Source organism: Dendrobates tinctorius, unplaced genomic scaffold, assembly GCF_039654945.1.
Source record: "Dendrobates tinctorius isolate UK_male_01 unplaced genomic scaffold, ASM3965494v1 ptg000114l, whole genome shotgun sequence".
NCBI lineage: Eukaryota > Metazoa > Chordata > Amphibia > Anura > Dendrobatidae > Dendrobates > Dendrobates tinctorius.
This window is the reverse complement of record NW_027361782.1, coordinates 16,298,392-16,319,822: the sequence shown is the minus strand read 5'-3', so window position 1 is coordinate 16,319,822 and position 21,431 is coordinate 16,298,392. Positions and strand designations below refer to the sequence as shown.

At 45.1% G+C, this 21,431-nt stretch overlaps 2 protein-coding genes across 6 annotated transcripts in view; both read left to right on the top strand.

Moving 5' to 3' along the window:
- The window catches only part of LOC141101061 (protocadherin-11 X-linked-like), a 1,762,603-nt gene that overhangs the window by 73,459 nt on the left and 1,667,713 nt on the right, over positions 1 to 21,431 (top strand). The gene's annotated exons all lie outside the window — the stretch shown is intronic.
- On the top strand, positions 10,470 to 20,057 carry CUNH17orf100 (chromosome unknown C17orf100 homolog). Its single transcript, XM_073589869.1, has one exon. It carries the CDS (start codon positions 10,477 to 10,479, stop codon positions 10,960 to 10,962), a length of 486 nt encoding a protein of 161 aa, XP_073445970.1. The 5' UTR covers positions 10,470 to 10,476; the 3' UTR covers positions 10,963 to 20,057.

The window sequence follows — 21,431 nt, the reverse complement described above, 5'->3', positions numbered from 1 at the left end:
TGTGAAAAATCTTTTTCTTGGTCCCGGATCGCCGACATCGTCCATTTTCAGTGTCTGACAAAACTAAGAGAAAGTAAAAAAAAAAAAAAAAAAAAGAAAAAATGAAAAGTTTCACTAAAACAAAAGAATTATTTTTGGACTGGAGATTTCTCTGCGTGTTATGAATTTGTGATGTCGGTTTCGCCTTCGTCTTGTTTCAGTTTTCACACTGTGCAAATGTCTGAAATGTGCTGAATCACATCTCCCAGCGTTGACATATAGGATAATGAGGATGCAACTGTCAGGCGCCTCTGATCATGTTCTGCAACATTGTAGCCGCTACACTGGGAAGCTTCACCTTTGCGGCAGCCGCGAACACCATAGAAGTCAACGCCGCTACGTCTACCTCCCTGCACTAAATGAATGCCGTGAAAATGATTAGGGAAGTCGATCTAATGAGTAGGAAAGTTGTTTAGGGGGAATAAGAAAATCCTTAAGACCCGTACTGAATAATTCAACGTTTTTTTTTTGGCGTTAATAATTTACAGAAACACAAAGTGAAAATCAGCAGGACTTGGGATGTTGGAAGTTTGATCTTCTATGAATGCCTTTGTAATGAGGTAGAGTCTGAGGCTTTGATGTATTTATAATGAGAGGATTCGCTAATTATTTTAAAACGTAAAAAAAAAAAAATTATGAAAAAAAAATAATAATGTGTCCATATTGTTCCCTTTCCGTAATTGACCCAAATGGTTTTCACCTCAAGATGTAGAAATAAGCAGGAAAAAAAAAAAGTTTCATGTTTGTTTATCCACGTTGTGCAAGAACCACCTACTGTACACCCAGGATATGAGGCGAAAATATTACATTTCCCTTTGAAAAGGGAAAACGAGGCCCGTGTATTTTTCAGGCGGTTAATGAGTTTCTGTTCGTCGCCGTTCACCACCTACTGAAGAGTCAACACTCAGCCGGAAATGCAGATGGTGGAAATTTGTAGAGATAGGTTTGGAGAAAGTGATTTAATGAAGATCCTCAGCCATGGGAGGTTTTCTTATACGACTTCGAACCCCCCCCCCCCCTTCCCCAAAAAAAAAGGCAAATCTAAAAATATGACCCAAATATTCATCAAAACCTGGAGATGCTGCTTCGTCGGATATTAGGTGCTGAATCTCAAAGGTTAAAAACCAGAAAAATAATAAAATGATTAAAAAAAAAAAAAAAAAAGGGAACCGAGACATGAACTGGATTGGGATGACTTTCTACATTTGTAGGACGCTTTGGGACCTTGTGGTGGTACAAGTTTTATTAGGTGCCAGAAGGGAAAACTACAAGGGTTTCACAATAGTAAAACACGTATTAAGATAAATGCAGCGGAGAACGCGCCTTACACCAGATTTAATAGGTGTTTAGATACTTTTTCTGACTCCTTTGAGAAGTGTTTAGGACTTGTTGATAAAGGCAGTGACATAGTTTGGAAGGGTGCGGAGGTTGGTTTCCAGCGAACACGAAAATTGCACCCAAATATTGGTGTAGGTTTAGCCAGGAGGTGGTGATTTTTTTTATCTACTGAAACTCATGCAACTTTTTTTCTCCATTGGATTTCGTGTATGCTATTACAGAAATATTCTTAGCATTCCTTTTCCATGCAGTATGGAGGCACCATATGGCGGCACGCCGACATATGTTAATGACAATGAGGTCTGTGTGGCACTAGGAATGAAGCGGGGTAGATGGAGGGGTTAATGCCGAATTGATAATCTGCATACAATGTATCCCGTTTATGTGTAAATAGAATAAGCGACTCATCCGCAGTCCCTGGTTATTCCTCACATATGAAGCTCCTAACGACATAATGTACCTAAGTAATGCCTTCTGAGGAGAGAGAAAACAGTGGCTGTAGGGTGACGACTTCCATATCTGAGCAAGTTGCCTGGAGATAATGGTGCGAGGGCCGACGTAAATGTAATAATAAGCTTCCCTTTGATTAGGTGTCACCATAACTCTCCAAGTCCCCAAACAAGCGATTCCGACTAATTAAAATAAGCCAGAGCCCAGCTGTGATTTTTACATATAGAAAGACTTTAATCATTATCTTCCCTAATATCTTCAATCTAATTGCATTTAGTTTGTTAATAAAAATCAGATTATAATTGGAAAACCCATTAAATGCATAATAGCGAGCTGTACCGGATTTGTGTCAACACCGTATTAAATGGAATTATTTGCTGTTATTACTGCGGGGATTTCTGTGTGCAGACAATGCGATGGATAGAAAGTAACAGTAAATATGTGAATAAACACGTAGGAGACGGGGTCACCTGCCTGGAGACCATTACATTCCTACATGCGTGCCGATGGCGGTTCTGGATTTAAAGACAGAATAATTGGGTTCTTCTCCGTCTGGGTCCAGTCATGTCTTCCCAATATATAACTGACCAATCTGATCACATGGGGAGCTTCCTTCAGGTCCAGTTCATGGTCAACTCTACATTATACCTTATACGTAATGTGGACCCAACTCAAGTTAAAGATCCAAGCAATCCAGTAATCCAAAGAACCAGTTGATCTCCTTCACAAAAGTTTTATTGACAGACAGAACAAAAACACTTATATGCGACACTTCGGCCATGCAGGGCATTTTTTAAAAAGCCAGTATACCTCTTCTTTGTATTGATAAAGACCCAGCGTGGGGAAAACGTCACAGGTAAGGGTTTTTCTTCCTGTGTGTACACAGGTGTCAATAAAACTTTTTTGATGGAGATTACTTGGTGCCTTGGATTCCTGGATTCCTTGCAGTTTTTGCAATCTAGTGGAGGGTTGTACTGAGTTTGCACTGATCACAAAGTGGTGCACAGGATACACTTCTTACCAATGTCAATTTAAACTTCACTTCTCCCCATGGGCTATGTGGACCATGGACCAAGCTCAGAGCTGCTTACTCCGTGGCAAGTCTGGACACTTTAATACTTTAAAATTTATGGGTTTAGCTGTGTTTGGACATCCCAGCTCAGACTAGCCATCTTCTCCTACCCAATTGGTATTATAGACCCAGCTCAGACTAGCCATCTTCTTTTACCCAATGGGCATTATAGATCCAGTACAGACTAGCAGTCTTCTACCCAATGGGCATTATAGAACCAGCTCAGACTAGCCATCTTTTACCCAATGAGAATTATAGACCCAGTGCAGACTAGCAGTGTTCTTCTACCCAATGGGCATTATAGAACGAGCTCAGACTATCTATCTTCTACCCAATGGGCATTATGGACCCAGCTCAGACTAGCCATCTTCTCCTACCCAATTGGTATTATAGACCCAGCTCAGACTAGCCATCTTCTTTTACCCAATGGGCATTATAGATCCAGTACAGACTAGCAGTCTTCTACCCAATGGGCATTATGGAACCAGCTCAGACTAGCCATCTTTTACCCAATGAGAATTATAGACCCAGTGCAGACTAGCAGTGTTCTTCTACCCAATGGGCATTATAGAACGAGCGCAGACTATCTTCTTCCCAATGGGCATTATGGACCCTGCTCAGTCTAGCCATCTTCTCCTACCCAATTGGCATTATAGACCCAGCTCAGGCTAGCCATATTCTTTTACCCAATGGGCATTATAGACCCAGTACAGACTAGCAGTCTTCTACCCAATGGGCATTATAGAACCAGCTCAGACTAGCCATCTTTTACCCAATGGGAATTATAGACCCAGTACAGACTAGCAGTGTTCTTCTACCCAATGGGCATTATAGAACGAGCTCAGACTATCTTCTTCCCAATGGGCATTATGGACCCTGCTCGGTCTAGCCATCTTCTCCTACCCAATTGGCATTATAGACCCAGCTCAGGCTAGCCATATTCTTTTACCCAATGGGCATTATAGACCCAGTACAGACTAGCAGTCTTCTTCCCAATGGGCATTATAGAACCGGCTCAGACTAGCCATCTTCTTTTACCCAATGGGAATTATGGACCCAGTACAGACTAACAGTGTTCTTCTTCCCAATGGGCATTATAGAACCAGCTCAAACTAGCCATCTTCTACCCAATGGGCATTATGGACCCAGCTCAGACAAGCCATCTTCTTCTACCCAATGGGCATTATAGAACCAGCTCAGACTAGCCATCTTCTACCCAATGGGCATTATAGACCCAACTCAGACTAGCCATCTTCTTGTACCCTATAGGCATTATAGGCCCAGCTCAGACTAGCCATCTTCTCCTACCCAATGGGCATTATGGAACTAGCTCAGACTAGCCATCTTCTCCTACCCCATGGGCTTTATGGACGCAGCTCAGATTTACTTTCTCCTCTTATCTCGGGGGCATTATGGACCCAGCTCATGTTTGCCAATAGTATCCTTATAAGTGATATGTATCAAGTTCAGACCTCCGTCTCTTCCTTGTCATAAACTTTGTGGATCCACATGTTGTTTATAACCTTCTCTACCCCATGGGTAATATGGCGTAAGCTCCATTTATCAGCAATGTCGGCAAACAAGGGGTAGAGAACATCTCAAATGACAAGTTGCTCTTCTAAAAGAGGGAAAAGGATCCTAACAAGTAATTGGGATGTACTTGTGAACATAATAGAAGAAAATTGTCCCCTCCCCTTGTTGGTGCTGCCATAAGCAGTCTTTCTTCATTATACACTGTACCCCACATTCCGTGACCTTCAATAACTCCACGTAATGAAGACATTGACCTGTATCATTTTCCAAACAGACGTCCCTTTAGTGAATCGGAATTGTCTCGTAAATTTGCTCAGATTTTACGATAAAGCGTCCCGGTTTCCTATCTTCACGATGAAGGTAAAGTACAGAACTAATGACCTATAAAAAATAATCGCGTTTTAAGTGCTGCTATGTACGGAAAAAGAGGAACGCGCTGCAGAAGATAAGTTAAATGAGCACCTTGCACCTCATTAAATTATACTACAGTTACATGGGGCAACACATAATAAAATCACTGCTACTTTCTCTTACTGATCTTGTCTATGCTGTGGTCACATCTGGAGCTGCATTCATTTATGCATCTATCCATTCATTCATCAATTCATCCACCCACCCATCCATCCATCCATCCAACCATCAATTCATACACCCACCCACCCATCCATGCATTCATCCATCTATCTATCCATCCATCCATTCATTCATGCATCTATCCATCCATTCAACCATCCATCCATTCATCCATCCATCCCATATGCAGCTGCCAAGCGCTGCGTCCAGCTTTTTCCAGTTTTTCTATAGAGAGTAAAGTGAGCAGCATTCGGGCGTACCACCCGCTGTACCAGTTTGCTCTGTGGATAAAGGTTTCTGGATCAGTGCGGGTCTCAGTGGTGTGACACTGACCGATCAGCGTTACCACTTGTTCTGTGGATAGAAGATAATAATTCGTTTTCACCAAACAACCACTTAACCATCAGGCTGTGCGCACTCCATGTCTTCTTCTGGTGGAGCTGCTCTGTAACTCGCCTGAAGAAGCTCTTCACAAGCGTTAAACATTCAGGTGCTTGTGTTCTGCCTAATGGGCTTTTTTCCCATTTGTACAGCCGTGAAGTGGTTAATAGAAATGACCCTGACATTCTCCAGGCTGCTTCCACTTGGAATCCACTTACTATTTCATAAATGAAACCCCCCTGAAAAAAATCCCCCACAGTCACCACAGAAATTGAAGCAAAAAAAGATGTTTCAGGAGAATCCCCACCAGTCAATGCAAGTTATAAGATTCCTATTGTTACGTGTCACAGAACAACTCAGCACCCAGAATATGTTGTGCAGTTATATGTATGGATAATAGGTTCTATGTGAGATGCATGTCCCTAATGTATCAGCATTCCCCTTTTGTCCGCCCTCCCCCCACCTTTGTAATTTCCACAGTAAACATCTGCAGGCTCCGGCCACCTGCGGCTTTTGTAATGCATGTCTGGCCTGCCGCTTTTCTATTGGCCTGCCCTCTGTATCTGTGTGATATATTCTGTGTCCTGTGAGTAAAGTGTTGTCAGACTGGAAATACATGGAGAAGCAGTGATCTTTTATATGCGCCCATGTAACCCAGGAATTCCAGCCAGCGTCATTCATTCAGACTCCAGCCAACGCAGAGCGGACCTCCAAAAACACGGGGTGGTACTGAAAGAGGTACCCCAGCTTGGTAGACCCCGTTACACCTATATTTCCCCCAATGCACCAAACGGAAGCAGCAGAGTTGTGATTGCAGCTCTGGATGTGACTGGAAACTACAATGTTATGACTCCAAAAAGTCACCTGAAAAGTTTCTCAACATGGATATGTAGATTGAGACTAAAGAGCGGAGTTGTTCTGTTCTGGAGACTTGGGGAGATTTGCGGGAGAATCTTTGTGCTGTCAGTGATACAATGTATCAATTTCACCATTTTCCCCAGGTTTTTTATTTCTGCTGGCATTGGAGAAGTCATTTTGCAAAAGCTCTTGGAAGCGGAGGGCAAAGCAATTACCATGGCGGAGATTTTCCCTATTATTTATGAAATGGAAAGTGCAGACAGCATAGCTGATATTGGAGGCCTCTCCGTGTGCGCCGCAGAATGCAGAGTTTTCGAGGTGGCGCTCGCTATTTACCTTGTAGGATCAGGCTATTAGTGATAAGAAACTCAAGGCTTTTTCCAATGCAGAGTCTAATATCTCACGGTGTTGTTCCGGGAAAGATTCAGAGTCGCTTCGTCATTGCGGTTTATGGTGTTACCTGCTGTTGAAGGAGGTGGCGGGAAAGCTTTCTGTCTCTACATAGCGAGTATTGTCACATGGAAGCCTCCACGGCGCAAAATTCTTCTGCACCATTTGGCTAAACTGCATTAGAGCTTTATGTCTAGTGGGGAATGGCACAGAACCATAAAGGCAGAGTCCGCTTTCAGTTCTCCTTTTGCAGCTGGATGAGGGCTAGCTGGGCACCGGGGGCCTGAACTTACATCCTGGCAAACACCCAGGACAATACTGTAACCATGGCCCTAGATATAGGGCTGTATGGTGCTGCTATTACGTCCATTATGTGGCGCTGTTATGTATATGGGTAGGTACTGTTATTGGCTCAGTATGGGGCCATTATTCAGGTTCTGTATAGCACAACATCCATTTTGTTTGCACAGGGGCCTCCATGCACCTTGATAATTATCCAGGCATTTAATGCAGCATGTTGATTAGTGCTACCATGTAAAGCTGTCCTCTCATTGTGTAAAGCTGTCCTCTCATTGTGCAAAGCTGTCCTCTCATTGTGCAAAGCTGTCCTCTCATTGTGCAAAGCTGTCCTCTCATTGTGCAAAGCTGTCCTCTCATTGTGTAAAGCTGTCCTCTCATTGTGTAAAGCTGTCCTCTCATTGTGTAAAGCTGTCCTCTCATTGTGTAAAGCTGTCCTCTCATTGTGTAAAGTTGTCCTCTCATTGTGTAAAGCTGTCTTCTCATTGTGTAAAGCTGTCTTCTCATTGTGTAAAGCTGTCTTCTCATTGTGTAAAGCTGCCTTCTCATTGTGTAAAGCTGTCCTCTTCCCATGTAAAGCTGTCCTCTCATTGTGTAAAGCTGTCCTCTTCCCGTGTAAAGCTGTCTTCTCATTGTGTAAAGCTGTCTTCTCATTGTGTAAAGTTGTCTTCTCATTGTGTAAAGCTGTCTTCTCATTGTGTAAAGCTGTCTTCTCATTGTGTAAAGCTGTCTTCTCATTGTGTAAAGCTGTCCTCTCATTGTGTAAAGCTGTCCTCTCATTGTGTAAAGCTGTCCTCTCATTGTGTAAAGCTGTCCTCTTCCCATGTAAAGCTGTCCTCTTTCCGTGTAAAGCTGTCTTCTCATTGTGTATAGCTGTCCTCTCATTGTGTAAAGCTGTCCTCTCATTGTGTAAAGCTGTCCTCTCATTGTGTAAAGCTGTCTTCTCATTGTGTAAAGCTGTCTTCTCATTGTGTAAAGCTGTCCTCTCATTCTGTAAAGCTTTCCTCTTCCCATGTAAAGCTGTCCTCTTCCCATGTAAAGCTGTCCTCTTCCCGTGTAAAGCTGTCTTCTCATTGTGTAAAGCTGTCTTCTCATTGTGTAAAGCTGTCTTCTCATTGTGTAAAGCTGTCCTCTCATTGTGTAAAGCTGTCCCCTCATTGTGTAAAGCTGTCATCTCATTGTGCAAAGCTGTCCTCTTCCCATGTAAAGCTGTCCTCTTCCCATGTAAAGCTGTCCTCTTCCCATCTAAAGCTGTCCTGTCATTGTGTAAAGCTGTCCCCTCATTGTGTAAAGCTGTCCCCTCATTGTGTAAAGCTGTCCTCTCATTGTGTAAAGCTGTCCCCTCATTGTGTAAAGCTGTCCTCTTCCCATGTAAAGCTGTCCTCTTCCCATGTAAAGCTGTCCTCTTCCCATGTAAAGCTGTCCTCTTCCCATGTAAAGCTGTCCTCTTCCCATGTAAAGCTGTCCACTCATTGTGTAAAGCTGTCCTCTCATTGTGTAAAGCTGTCCTCTTCCCATGTAAAGCTGTCCTCTTCCCATGTAAAGCTGTCCTCTCATTGTGTAAAGCTGTCCTCTCATTGTGCAAAGCTGTCCTCTTCCCATGTAAAGCTGTCCTCTTCCCATGTAAAGCTGTCCTCTTCCCATGTAAAGCTGTCCTCTTCCCATGTAAAGCTGTCCTCTTCCCATGTAAAGCTGTCCTCTTCCCATGTAAAACTGTCCTCTCATTGTGTAAAGCTGTCCCCTCATTGTGTAAAGCTGTCCCCTCATTGTGTAAAGCTGTCCCCTCATTGTGTAAAGCTGTCCCCTCATTGTGTAAAGCTGTCATCTCATTGTGCAAAGCTGTCCTCTTCCCATGTAAAGCTGTCCTCTTCCCATGTAAAGCTGTCCTCTTCCCATGTAAAGCTGTCCTCTTCCCATGTAAAGCTGTCCTCTTCCCATGTAAAGCTGTCCTCTTCCCATCTAAAGCTGTCCTGTCATTGTGTAAAGCTGTCCCCTCATTGTGTAAAGCTGTCCTCTCATTGTGTAAAGCTGTCCCCTCATTGTGTAAAGCTGTCCTCTTCCCATGTAAAGCTGTCCTCTTCCCATGTAAAGCTGTCCTCTTCCCATGTAAAGCTGTCCTCTTCCCATGTAAAGCTGTCCTCTTCCCATGTAAAGCTGTCCTCTCATTGTGTAAAGCTGTCCTCTTCCCATGTAAAGCTGTCCTCTTCCCATGTAAAGCTGTCCTCTCATTGTGTAAAGCTGTCCTCTCATTGTGCAAAGCTGTCCTCTCATTGTGCAAAGCTGTCCTCTTCCCATGTAAAGCTGTCCTCTTCCCATGTAAAGCTGTCCTCTTCCCATGTAAAACTGTCCCCTCATTGTGTAAAGCTGTCCCCTCATTGTGTAAAGCTGTCCCCTCATTGTGTAAAGCTGTCCCCTCATTTTGTAAACCTGTCCTCTCATTGTGTAAACCTGTCCTCTCATTGTGTAAACCTGTCCTCTCATTGTGTAAACCTGTCCTCTCATTGTGTAAACCTGTCCTCTCATTGTGCAAACCTGTCCTCTCATTGTGCAAAGCTGTCCTCTCATTGTGTAAAGCTGTCCTCTTCCCATGTAAAGCTGTCCTCTTCCCATTTAAAGCCATCCTCTCGCTGTGTAAAGCTGTCCTCTCATCATATAAAGCTACTCTCTCGCCGTGTAAAGCTGTCCTCTCATTGTGTAAAGCTGTCCTCTTCCCATGTAAAACCATCCTCTCGCTGTGTAAAGCTGTCCTCTCATCATGTAAAGCTACCCTCTCGCTGTGTAAAGCTGTCCTCTCATCATGTAAAGCTACTCTCTCGCCGTGTAACGCTGTCCTCTCATTGTGTAAAGCTGTCCTCTTCCCATGTAAAGCTGTCCTCTCATTGTGTAAAGCTGTCCTCTCATTGTGCAAAGCTGTCCTCTCATTGTGCAAAGCTGTCCTCTCATTGTGCAAAGCTGTCCTCTCATTGTGCAAAGCTGTCCTCTCATCATGTAAAGCTATCCTCTCATCATGTAAAGCGGCCCTATCGCTGTGTATAGCTGTCCTCTCGCTGTGTAAAGCTGCTCTCTCGCTGTGTAAAGGTGCCCTCTCGCCATGTAAAGCTGTCCTCTCATTGTGTAAAGCTGTCCTCTCATCATGTAAAGCTATCCTCTCGCTGTGTATAGGTGTCCTCTCACTGTGTAAAGCTGTCCTCTTGCCGTGTAAAGCTGTCCTCTCGCCAGATCCTCTCGCTGTGTATAGTTGTCCTCTCGCCGTGTAAAGCTGTCCTCTCACCATGTATAGCTGTCCTCTCGCCATGTCCTCTCGCTGTGTAAAGCTGTCCTCTCATTGTGTAACACTATCTTCTCGCTGTGTAAAGCTGTCCTCTCATCATGTAATGCTGTGCTCTCATTGTGTATAGCGGCCCTCTCGCTGTGTATAGCTGTCCTCTCACTGTGTATAGCTGTCCTCTCGCTGTGTAAAGTTGTCCTCTCGCTGTGTATAGCTGTCCTCTTGCTGTGTATAGCTGTCCTCTCACATTGTAAAGCTGTCCTCTCGCCATGTAAAGATGTCCTCTCGCCGTGTAAAGCTGTCCTCTCATTGTGTAACGCTATCTTCTCGCTATGTAATGCTGTCCTCTCATTGTGTAAAGCTGTCCTCTCGCCGTGTAAAGCTGTCCTCTCACCATGTAAAACTGTCCTCTCGCCGTGTAAAGCTGTCCTCTCGCCGTGTAAAGCTGTCCTCTCGCCGTGTAAAGCTGTCCTCTCGCCGTGTAAAGCTGTCCTCTCGCCGTGTAAAGCTGTCCTCTCGCCGTGTAAAGCTGTCCTCTCGCCGTGTAAAGCTGTCCTCTCGCCGTGTAAAGCTGTCCTCTCGCTGTGTAAAGCTGTCCTCTCACTGTGTAAAGCTGTCCTCTCGCCATGTAAAACTGTCCTCTCACTGTGTAAAGCTGTCCTCTCACCATGTAAAACTGTCCTCTCGCCATGTCCTCTCACTGTGTAAAGCTGTCCTCTCGCCATGTAAAACTGTCCCCTCGCCATGTCCTCTTGCTGTGTAAAGCTGTCCTCTCGCCATGTTCTCTCACTGTGTAAAGCTGTCTTCTCGTTGTGTAAAGCTGTCCTCTCATCATGTAAAGCTACTCTCGCCGTGTAAAGCTGTCCTCTCATCATGTAAAGCTACTCTCGCCGTGTAAAGCTGTCCTCTCATTGTGTAAAGCTGTCCTCTTCCCATGTAAAGCTGTCCTCTTCCCATGTAAAGCTGTCCTCTTCCCATGTAAAACTGTCCTCTTCCCATGTAAAGCCATCCTCTCGCTGTGTAAAGCTGTCCTCTCATCATGTAAAGCTACCCTCTCGATGTGCTTAGCTGTCCTCTCGCTGTGTACAGCTGTCCTCTCATTATGTAAAGCTATCCTCTCATCATGTAAAGCGGCCCTCTCGCTGTGTATAGCTGTCCTCTCGCTGTGTAAAGCTGCCCTCTCGCTGTGTATAGCTGTCCTCTCGCTGTGTAAAGCTGCCCTCTCGCTGTGTAAAGCTGCCCTCTCGCTGTGTAAAGCTGCCCTCTCGCTGTGTAAAGCTGCCCTCTCGCTGTGTAAAGCTGCCCTCTCGCTGTGTAAAGCTGCCCTCTCGCTGTGTAAAGCTGCCCTCTCGCTGTGTAAAGCTGCTCTCTCGCTGTGTAAAGCTGCCCTCTCGCCGTGTAAAGCTGTCCTCTCATTGTGTAAAGCTGTCCTCTCATGTAAAGCTATCCTCTCGCCATGTCCTCTCGCTGTGTAAAGCTGTCCTCTCGCCATGTTCTCTCACTGTGTAAAGCTGTCTTCTCGCTGTGTAAAGCTGTCCTCTCATCATGTAAAGCTACTCTCGCCGTGTAAAGCTGTCCTCTCATTGTGTAAAGCTGTCCTCTTCCCATGTAAAGCTGTCCTCTTCCCATGTAAAGCTGTCCTCTTCCCATGTAAAGCTGTCCTCTTCCCATGTAAAGCTGTCCTCTTCCCATGTAAAACTGTCCTCTTCCCATGTAAAGCCATCCTCTCGCTGTGTAAAGCTGTCCTCTCATCATGTAAAGCTACCCTCTCGATGTGCTTAGCTGTCCTCTCGCTGTGTACAGCTGTCCTCTCATTATGTAAAGCTATCCTCTCATCATGTAAAGCGGCCCTCTCGCTGTGTATAGCTGCCCTCTCGCTGTGTAAAGCTGCCCTCTCGCTGTGTAAAGCTGCCCTCTCGCTGTGTAAAGCTGCTCTCTCGCTGTGTAAAGCTGCCCTCTCGCCATGTAAAGCTGTCCTCTCATTGTGTAAAGCTGTCCTCTCATGTAAAGCTATCCTCTCACTGTGTAAAGCTGTCCTCTCGCCATGTCCTCTCGCTGTGTAAAGCTGTCCTATCGCCATGTCCTCTCACTGTGTAAAGGTGTCATCTCATTGTGTAACGCTATATTCTCGCATTGTATAGCTGTCCTCTTGCTGTGTATAGCTGTCCTCTTGCTGTGTATAGCTGTCCTCTCGCTGTGTATAGCTGTCCTCTCGCCATGTCCTCTCATTGTGTAAAGCTGTCCTCTCATTGTGTAAAGCTGTCCTCTCATTGTGTAAAGCTGTCCTCTCATTGTGTAAAGCTGTCCTCTCATTGTGTAAAGCTGTCCTCTCATTGTGTAAAGCTGCTCTCTCGCTGTGTAAAGCTGCTCTCTCGCTGTGTAAAGCTGTCCTCTCATTGTGTAAAGCTGTCCTCTCATGTAAAGCTATCCTCTCACTGTCTAAAGCTGTCCTCTCGCCATGTCCTCTCGCTGTGTAAAGCTGTCCTATCGCCATGTCCTCTCACTGTGTAAAGGTGTCATCTCATTGTGTAACGCTATATTCTCGCATTGTATAGCTGTCCTCTTGCTGTGTATAGCTGTCCTCTCGCTGTGTATAGCTGTCCTCTCGCCATGTCCTCTCATTGTGTAAAGCTGTCCTCTCATTGTGTAAAGCTGTCCTCTCATTGTGTAAAGCTGTCCTCTCATTGTGTAAAGCTGCCCTCTCGCTGTGTAAAGCTGCTCTCTCGCTGTGTAAAGCTGCCCTCTCGCCATGTAAAGCTGTCCTCTCATTGTGTAAAGCTGTCCTCTCATGTAAAGCTATCCTCTCACTGTGTAAAGCTGTCCTCTCGCCATGTCCTCTCGCTGTGTAAAGCTGTCCTATCGCCATGTCCTCTCACTGTGTAAAGGTGTCATCTCATTGTGTAACGCTATATTCTCGCATTGTATAGCTGTCCTCTTGCTGTGTATAGCTGTCCTCTCGCTGTGTATAGCTGTCCTCTCGCCATGTCCTCTCATTGTGTAAAGCTGTCCTCTCATTGTGTAAAGCTGTCCTCTCGTTGTGTAAAGCTGTCCTCTCGTTGTGTAAAGCTGTCCTCTCGTTGTGTAAAGCTGTCCTCTCGTTGTGTAAAGCTGTCCTCTCGTTGTGTATAGCTGTCCTCTCGTTGTGTATAGCTGTCCTCTCGCTGTGTATAGCTGTCCTCTCGCCGTGTATAGCTGTCCTCTCGCCGTGTAAAGCTTTCTTCTTCCCATGTAAGGCTGTCCTCTCGCTGTGTATTGCTGTCCTCTCACCGTGTAAAGCTTTCTTCTTCCCATGTAAGGCTGTCCTCTCCCCATGTAAGGCTGTCCTCTCCCCATGTAAGGCTGTCCTCTCCCCATGTAAGGCTGTCCTCTCGCCATGTGAAGCTTTCTTCTTCCCATGTAAAGATGTTCTTTCGCCGTGTAATGCCTTCTTAAGACATGTTTTTTGTGTCCATATGTAGTCCGTTTTTTAAGGGCTGTAAATATGGACACCTTAATACCCATTGTCTTCAATAGCGGTGCGCTCACGTCAGGATTTTTACACGGACTGTTTGAAAAACCTGCAAACATTTCAGGATTTTTTTGAGCAGTACGGGAAAAACTGCATCCCGCACATCCCTGTGGTATCAGCGTGACATGTACCAGTGCCTGGGAAGAATGGTACAGTTATGCTGATCCCAGGCGCCAGCTGCTGAAAGCAGCTCTCATCATTGTCGCCTGATCTCCCCGAAATTAGCATGACCGGGTGACAATGATGGGAGTTGTATTCAGCATCTGCTGTGTCCCTCCTATGAAAAATAAATAATTAAATTAAAAAATGGCATGGGCTCCTATGTAATTTTCATAATCAACAGCAGGGCTGTGGAGTCGGTAAGCCAAACCTGTGACTCCGACTCCGACTCCGACTCCTCAATTTCCCTTACACCGACTCCGACTCCACGACTCCGACTCCGACTCCCACACATATTGCTTATATTTAAGCGAAAAATTTATTGTAGTACAATGTGAACCTCAGACATTTAATCATTTTTATGATCCAATAATCAAGATATTTAGATAGAACAGAATATATATTGGTGTACTACCCGGTTTTCATTCTTTTTGGTACAGATACGATATGGATAGACAGATATGGATAAATGGATAGATAGAGCAGATTTCTAATCTGCTTTTGCTATTGAAAACATTATCTATGAGCTCAAAAACCTTTCAGGTGATGCAGTTTTTTTAAAAAGATGATCTGCTTTTGCAGCTGAAAAACGTATCCTCAAAAAACACAGGAAAAACGCTGTGTGTGAATGTAGCCTTAAATCAGGAATAGAACAGCCATTTATAGGACATTTCATAACTTTTCCAAACTCCTATGAAAAAATATTCAGCACATCCTGCATTGAACTACTGTACCCAATTTATTAAATATTTTAGGAGTCGGAGTCGGTCCATTTTATACCGACTCCAACTCCGACTCCGACTCCACCAAAATGAGCTCCGACTCCACGACTCCGACTCCGACTCCACAGCCCTGATCAACAGAAGGAAAGCCCCTGGCTGGGGGCTGATTTAATAATCTGGGACAAGGGACAATTTTCCATAAGGTTCCCAGGCTATTAATAAAAGCTCACAGCTAGCTTTCCTGTTGAATTTATGGGGGGACCCCAGAAAAAAATGACATTGGGTTCCCCTATAAATTCAAACCAGCAAAGGCTAAACAGAACGCTGTGGGATATTAATAACCTGAGAAGGGGCTATGGATACTATCCCCCTCCCAAGCTGCCAACATCAACCCTCAGTTGCCCCAGAAATGGAGCGTCCATAAGATCTTTTCAGAAATAGTGCTTGTTGTCAGTGAATGGGTTTACATACGGTATATGAAATCAGAGCCTTTATTGACCTGGTACTTTACACAAATGGAGGTTTGTTACACTTGTATCCAGTCAAACATTCCTTGGTAATAGCAAAATCAGTTTTGCCCCATCGTCTCCATTCCTTATGTACCTCACTTAGGGGTGGACATACCATTGGTGCAATCAGTACAGCCGCATCGGGGCCCTAGAATTCAGGGGGCCACATCCACCTCTATAGCATGAGCTATTGGACTGCAAAGGGCCCATATACTGTTCTTGCACAGGGACCCTCTTCTGTCGGTGTCCATCATTAGTCTGATACAATGTATCAACGCAGATAAAATTTATCAAAATAGCAGGAAAAAAAAGAAAAATGTGCTGATGCTTGTAGCCCCAAATAATTGTCTAAACTGATACACCTTATCAAATCCTCAGCACTGATAAGATTTAGGTTTCTATAGGTTTTTAATCTCTTTTCAGAAACAATTTATGCCCCATTCTCTAACAGTAAACTGGACTCTTAAAAGTAATCATAAAATTGATTGAATTTAGTAAGTGCCCCTCTCTCTGTGTTGGATGTGCCCCTCTCTGTGGTGGATGTGCCCCTCTCTGTGGTGGATGTTCTCCTCTCTGTGGTGGATGTGCCCCTCTCTGTGATGGATGTGCCTTTCTCTATGGTGGATGTGCCTTTCTCTATGGTGGATGTGACCCTCTCTATGGTGGATGGGCCCCACTCTATCCTGGATGTGCCCCTCTATCCTGTATGTGCCCCTCTCTATCCTGTCGCTCATCTATCTCTATCATCTCTCTGTGGTGGATGTGCCTTTCTCTGTGGTGGATGTGCCTTTCTCTATCCTGTATGTGCCCCTCTCTATCCTGTATGTGCCCCTCTCTATCGTGGATGGGCCCCTCTCTATCCTGGATGGGCCCCTCTCTATCCTGGATGGGCCCCTCTCTATCCTGGATGGGCCCCTCTGTATGGTGGATGTGCCCCTCTCTCTGTGGTGGATGTGCCCCTCTCTCTGTGGTGGATGTGCCCCTCTCTCTGTGGTGGATGTGCCCCTCTCTCTGTGGTGGATGTGCCCCTCTCAGTGGTGGATGTGCCCCTCTCTATCCTGGATGGGCCCCTCTCTATCCTGGATGGGCCCCTCTCTATTCTGGATGTGCCCCTCTGTGGTGGATGTGCCCCTCTCTCTGTGGTGGATGTGCCCCTCTCTCTGTGGTGGATGTGCCCCTCTCTCTGTGGTGGATGTGCCCCTCTCTCTGTGGTGGATGTGCCCCTCTCTCTTTGGTGGATGTGCCCCTCTCTCTTTGGTGGATGTGCCCCTCTCTCTGTGGTGGATGTGCCCCGCTCTCTGGTGGATGTGTCCCTCTATGGTGGATGTGCCCTTCTCTGTGGTGGATGTGCCCCTCTCTGTGTTGGATGTGCCTCTCTCTGTGGTGGATGTGCCCCTCTCTCTGTGGTGGATGTGCCCCTCTCTCTGTGGTGGATGTGCCCCTCTCTCTTTGGTGGATGTGCCCCTCTCTCTGTGGTGGATGTGCCCCTCTCTCTGTGGTGGATGTGCCCCTCTCTCTGTGGTGGATGTGCCCCTCTCTCTGTGGTGGATGTGCCCTTCTCTGTTGTGGATGTGCCCCTCTCTGTGGTGGATGTGCCCCTCTCTGTGGTGGATGTGCCCTCTTTCTGATGGATGTGCCCCTCTGTGGTGGATGTGCCCTTCTCTATGGTGGATGTGCCCTCTTTCTGATGGATGTGCCCTTCTCTGTGGTGGATGTGCCCTTCTCTATGGTGGATGTGCCCCTCTCTGTGGTGGATGTGCCCCTCTTTCTGATGGATGTGCCCCTCTCGCTGGTGGATGTGCCCCTCTCGCTGGTGGATGTGCCCCTCTCTATGTTGGATGTGCCCCTCTCTATGGCGCTGCCGCTGTCATCTTGTTAGAGTAGAGACATGTCTTGTAGTGCCGCCTGTGATTTCCACAGCTGCACATCCCGGTATCTCTAGATTTATCTAGGATGGACTGACAACATCCGAGCGCTGCGAACCTGCCCTTGATATTCCGCCATAGGATATGCAAATATACCACAACGTTCTGAATATTAAAATATTTAAAAGTAGTGCAGGTTCACAAGGCACGGAAAGTTTTAGGTCAAACTCTGACTGCATTTAAATATCATTGTAGAAGAGGCTTTTTCTTTGCAATTATTTTTGATCAGCAGGAATTAACCCTATGTGCACTGAGGTATAACACCATGAGCTTATGTATTCAAGAACTGCATATACTGCTATTTCATAACATAGAGGGAGGGGGCGTGATGAATGCATACATGACCCCCTGCTTCATCGAGTGTTCCACTCTGCAATCATCATTCATCACCAGTGCCATAGACAATGAATAGAGCGATGGGTGTGTGCATGACTGCCAGGTTCATCGAGTGCTTTACTCTGCAATCGTCGCCAGTCTCATAGACCATGAATAGAGCGATGGGTGCGTGCATGACCGCCTGCTTCAATTGGGTGCTCCACTCTGCAATAATCACCAGTCCCATAGATGATAATTAGAGCGATGGGTGCATACATGACCGCCTGCTTCCAGTGTTCCACTCTGCAATCATCGCCAGTCCCATGGGCAATGAATAGAGCGATGGGTGCGTACATGACCGCCTGCTTCATCAAGTTCTCCACTCTGCAATCATTGCCAGTCCCATGGGCAATGAATAGAGCGATGGGTGCGTGCATGACTGCCAGGTTCATCGAGTGCTTTACTCTGCAATCGTTGCCAGTCTCATAGACCATGAATAGAGCGATGGGTGTGCGCATGACCGCCTGCTTCAATTGGGTGCTCCACTCTGCAATAATCACCAGTCCCATAGATGATAATTAGAGCGATGGGTGCATACATGACCGCCTGCTTCCAGTGCTCCACTCTGCAATCATCGCCAGTCCCATAGACAATGAAAAGAGCCATGGGTGCGTACATGACCGCCTGCTTCATCAAGTTCTCCAGTCTGCAATCATTGCCAGTCCCATGGGCAATGAATAGAGCGATGGGTGCGTACATGACCGCCTGCTTCATTTAGTGCTCCACTCTGCAATCATCGCCAGTCCCATGGACAATGAATAGAGCGATGGGTGCATGCATGATTGCCCGCTCTATTCAGTTCCTCATGGTCGTGGTCATGCAGCCAAGGGAAAACCATGAAAAATGTCTATTCTTGATGAGTTGGACACAAACCGTCTCACAATTATCACCTCTCCAGTTAACAGATAATTTGTGGACTGGAATACCCTGTATGACACAAAGTATATGAGTTTGTTCCAGAATTGCATTCAATGAAAATGTATTTTCTTCTCATCTCCCCCATCTTTAATCATCAGCTCATCTCCTTCTTCACAATCTGTTGTTTAGAAATCTGCCTTTGATGTTGGATGTAGGATTTTAAGACTCACTTCCCCTTTAAATCCGCCAGAGTTCCAGAATCTTATCTTTCCTATAATCTGATTATGCATGAAAAGTGAATTCCATTGTGATGGTGAATATTAAAGAGCTCATCACATCTGCCCAACAGACATTGGAAAGCCGATAAGCGGCGACCTTGCCGTCGTCCATCTTTCCTGACCAGTTACACCTTTTTTTCTCCTTTCTATGCAAATTTCCTCTTTTCCGTAATTGTCTGTCGCAGAAAAAAAAAAGGGAATAGCATTGTCATTAAGTTACCTATTGTTACAGCTGCCTCCATCTAATTACTGTTATTAAACCAGTAGTGACAGGAGTATTTAGTGCGGCTGTATTAATATATTACTGCATTCAGTGAAAGCCAGCGGTGAGATATATCCGGCAGCATGAACATGAAGGCGACTTAAAGGGACGGCGAAGATGTCAGAACTGAGAGGACGACAAGTGGTTCTCATCCGATGCGGGGAAGGTGAACGTTAGAAGAAGGAAGAAATCACTGGGAGTCGGAATCATTTTATAGGGGGTCACAAACTTACAACGGTTTCCATAGTGAATGCCGTGGGTAGAATACAGTGGGAGCTTCTATAGCTGATCTGGGGTCCCACAATAGAAAAGGCCGCAGTCTAATTTGGTCCCACCATCTCCATTCTTTATGGGTGATGTGAACTGGGAGAGAAAGGGAATGGTGTATCACCCCCATCGTTCCTGAAACCAGGAGCTAACGTGGCGACTTTGTTGTGCGCACAATGTATCACTGTCATTAGCTTTGTCCTAGGAGTTCACATTGGAATTTCTGTTTCTTGCTCTTACAGACATGAGATCTGTATAACATTATGTCCTATATAATAAGTGTATGATCAGTAATGTCACTGGAAGAGTGAGCGGTACAGGGAATAGAAAACTGGGCCCCCAAAGAACCTGCGTGAAAGCCAGTGGGGCCATCAGGAAACCAGTGTATTGTCCAATCTGAGCCCGGAGTGTGTAGAATCCCATCAGAAGTGACTGGAGAACACTCCAGCTCCCTCCTGACTTCCATGTGGCTGCTGCTGTTGCCATAAGTCACATAAAGGAGTCTCCGGCCATGCTATGGATGCGCCTGTTGTTGCGCAGTAGCCGTGGCCCATCTTCGGCCTCATTGTTACATTGTTGCCAGATTACAGGCCGATATTTATCAGTTCCTAGTCTTTGGCACCAGAGTGACTTGTGCAATTTACAGAACCATTAATAGCCGTTCTCAATTCCTGATTATTGATAGACCGCGGTCTCAGCCGCCTATCTGGAGTGAAGCAGAGAGTGGGGAGCTCTGCAGACAGTCAATCGACGAGCCATGGATCATTCCATAAGAAGCACTTTGTCAGGATAAATGGTTCACGAAAATGAACTGCATTTTGGGAGTAGTTTAATTCACTTTCTATGAATGAATTAGTTCCATGCAGATGGTGTAACAAGACGGCGCCGAGCAAGAGTTATTATGTGACTGATAGTTCCTGATCCTCGCCCGGCTGCTTCAGTCACTGCTGGAAACATTGCTGTTATTATTGATAAACATTTATATAAAATAATATCATTGTTATTAGAACCGTATATGATAATACTACATGTAATGGCAGCAGAAGAACAGTGGATTTTTACTCTTCTGATTTTCCTCTTTTCCTCCTACTCCTTTATGATTCTCTAGTTTTTTTTCTACTCCTATTCTTCCTGCATTTCCTTTTCTTCCTTTTTTCCTCCTTTGATTCTTTCCTTTCTTCTTTCTCTTGTCTGGTCACCTCTTTCTCATATTCTTCACTTTTTTCATACTCTTTTTCAGCTTTTCTTCCATTTCCTCCTCTTTTTTTTGTCTCTTATTTCTTGTTCTTCATCTTTCTCTATTTCTTCACTTCTTCTACCTCATCTTCTCACTCGTCTTCTTTTTCTTCTCCCTTTTTTCTTCATCTTCCTCACCTTTTTTCCTTTGCTACTTTTTCTTTGTCTTCAATTCTTCCTGTTATTCATTTTCTTTTAGGTCATCTTCTTCATCTCCCTTTTCGTTAGCTTCTCTTATATTATTCTTTCTTTCCTTTCCTTTTCTTCATCTTATTTCTCTTCTCTTCTTTTCTTTCTCTTCTTTTTCCTTCCTTCTCTTCTGGTCTCCTTGTGCTCTTTTTTTTTCTTCCTCCCACTTCTATTACCTTTACGGAGAACCACGAGTCCATCCGTTATACCACAATACTTTCTACCATGACACACACATCACAATGTAGCGTAGTTCAATGGCTTGTGCTGTGTTGCTTGTCCAGTTACAGCTTAATACATGGAATATCTTTCTGTGACGTACATTTGTGGTATAGTTAGTTGTGTTGTGCCTTACATTAAGAAATGCTACATCTGCGCCTCCAACTAGCTGATTTTCAGCATTTCCTCGAGATCAGACATTACTATTGACAGACTGTTGATAGAAGTTCCTTAAGGTGCCTTTACACTGAACAGTTATGATAAAGATAATCTTTTCGGCTTCCGATCAACTGATCATCCTCTATACACAGGACTCATGATGCCAAGAACAATGGTGCACTGAGCGGTCAATTACAGATTGCCCAGTGTGGTCATTTAGTGTGGTCTACCTGTGTAACTAGGCTGTGAAACGACCACTAATGTGGAAATATTTAGCAATCGGTGGTTGATTAGTGCCGCCGGTCGGTTAATCTAAACCAGTGACTCCCAAACGCCAATACTTACTGCCCCAACACAAAATGTTTTCAGGGTTTACCGAGGATTGCATGGGTGATGGAATTATTAACAGGGCATCAAAAATTGCTCCAGGAAATCTATAAAACATGTGTTCTGGATCATGAGGACTGGAGTTTGGTATGATTTGTTAGATTACGTGAGGATTGGAGTCTGGTATGATGTGTTTGTGGCCATGAGGACTTGAGTTTGGTATCATGTGTTGGGGGTCC

What these genes read in the sequence shown, in the direction of transcription:
- CUNH17orf100 (XM_073589869.1), top strand. Translation starts at nt 10,477, where the DNA reads ATGTCCTCTCGCCGTGTAAAGCTGTCCTCTCATTGTGTAACGCTATCT.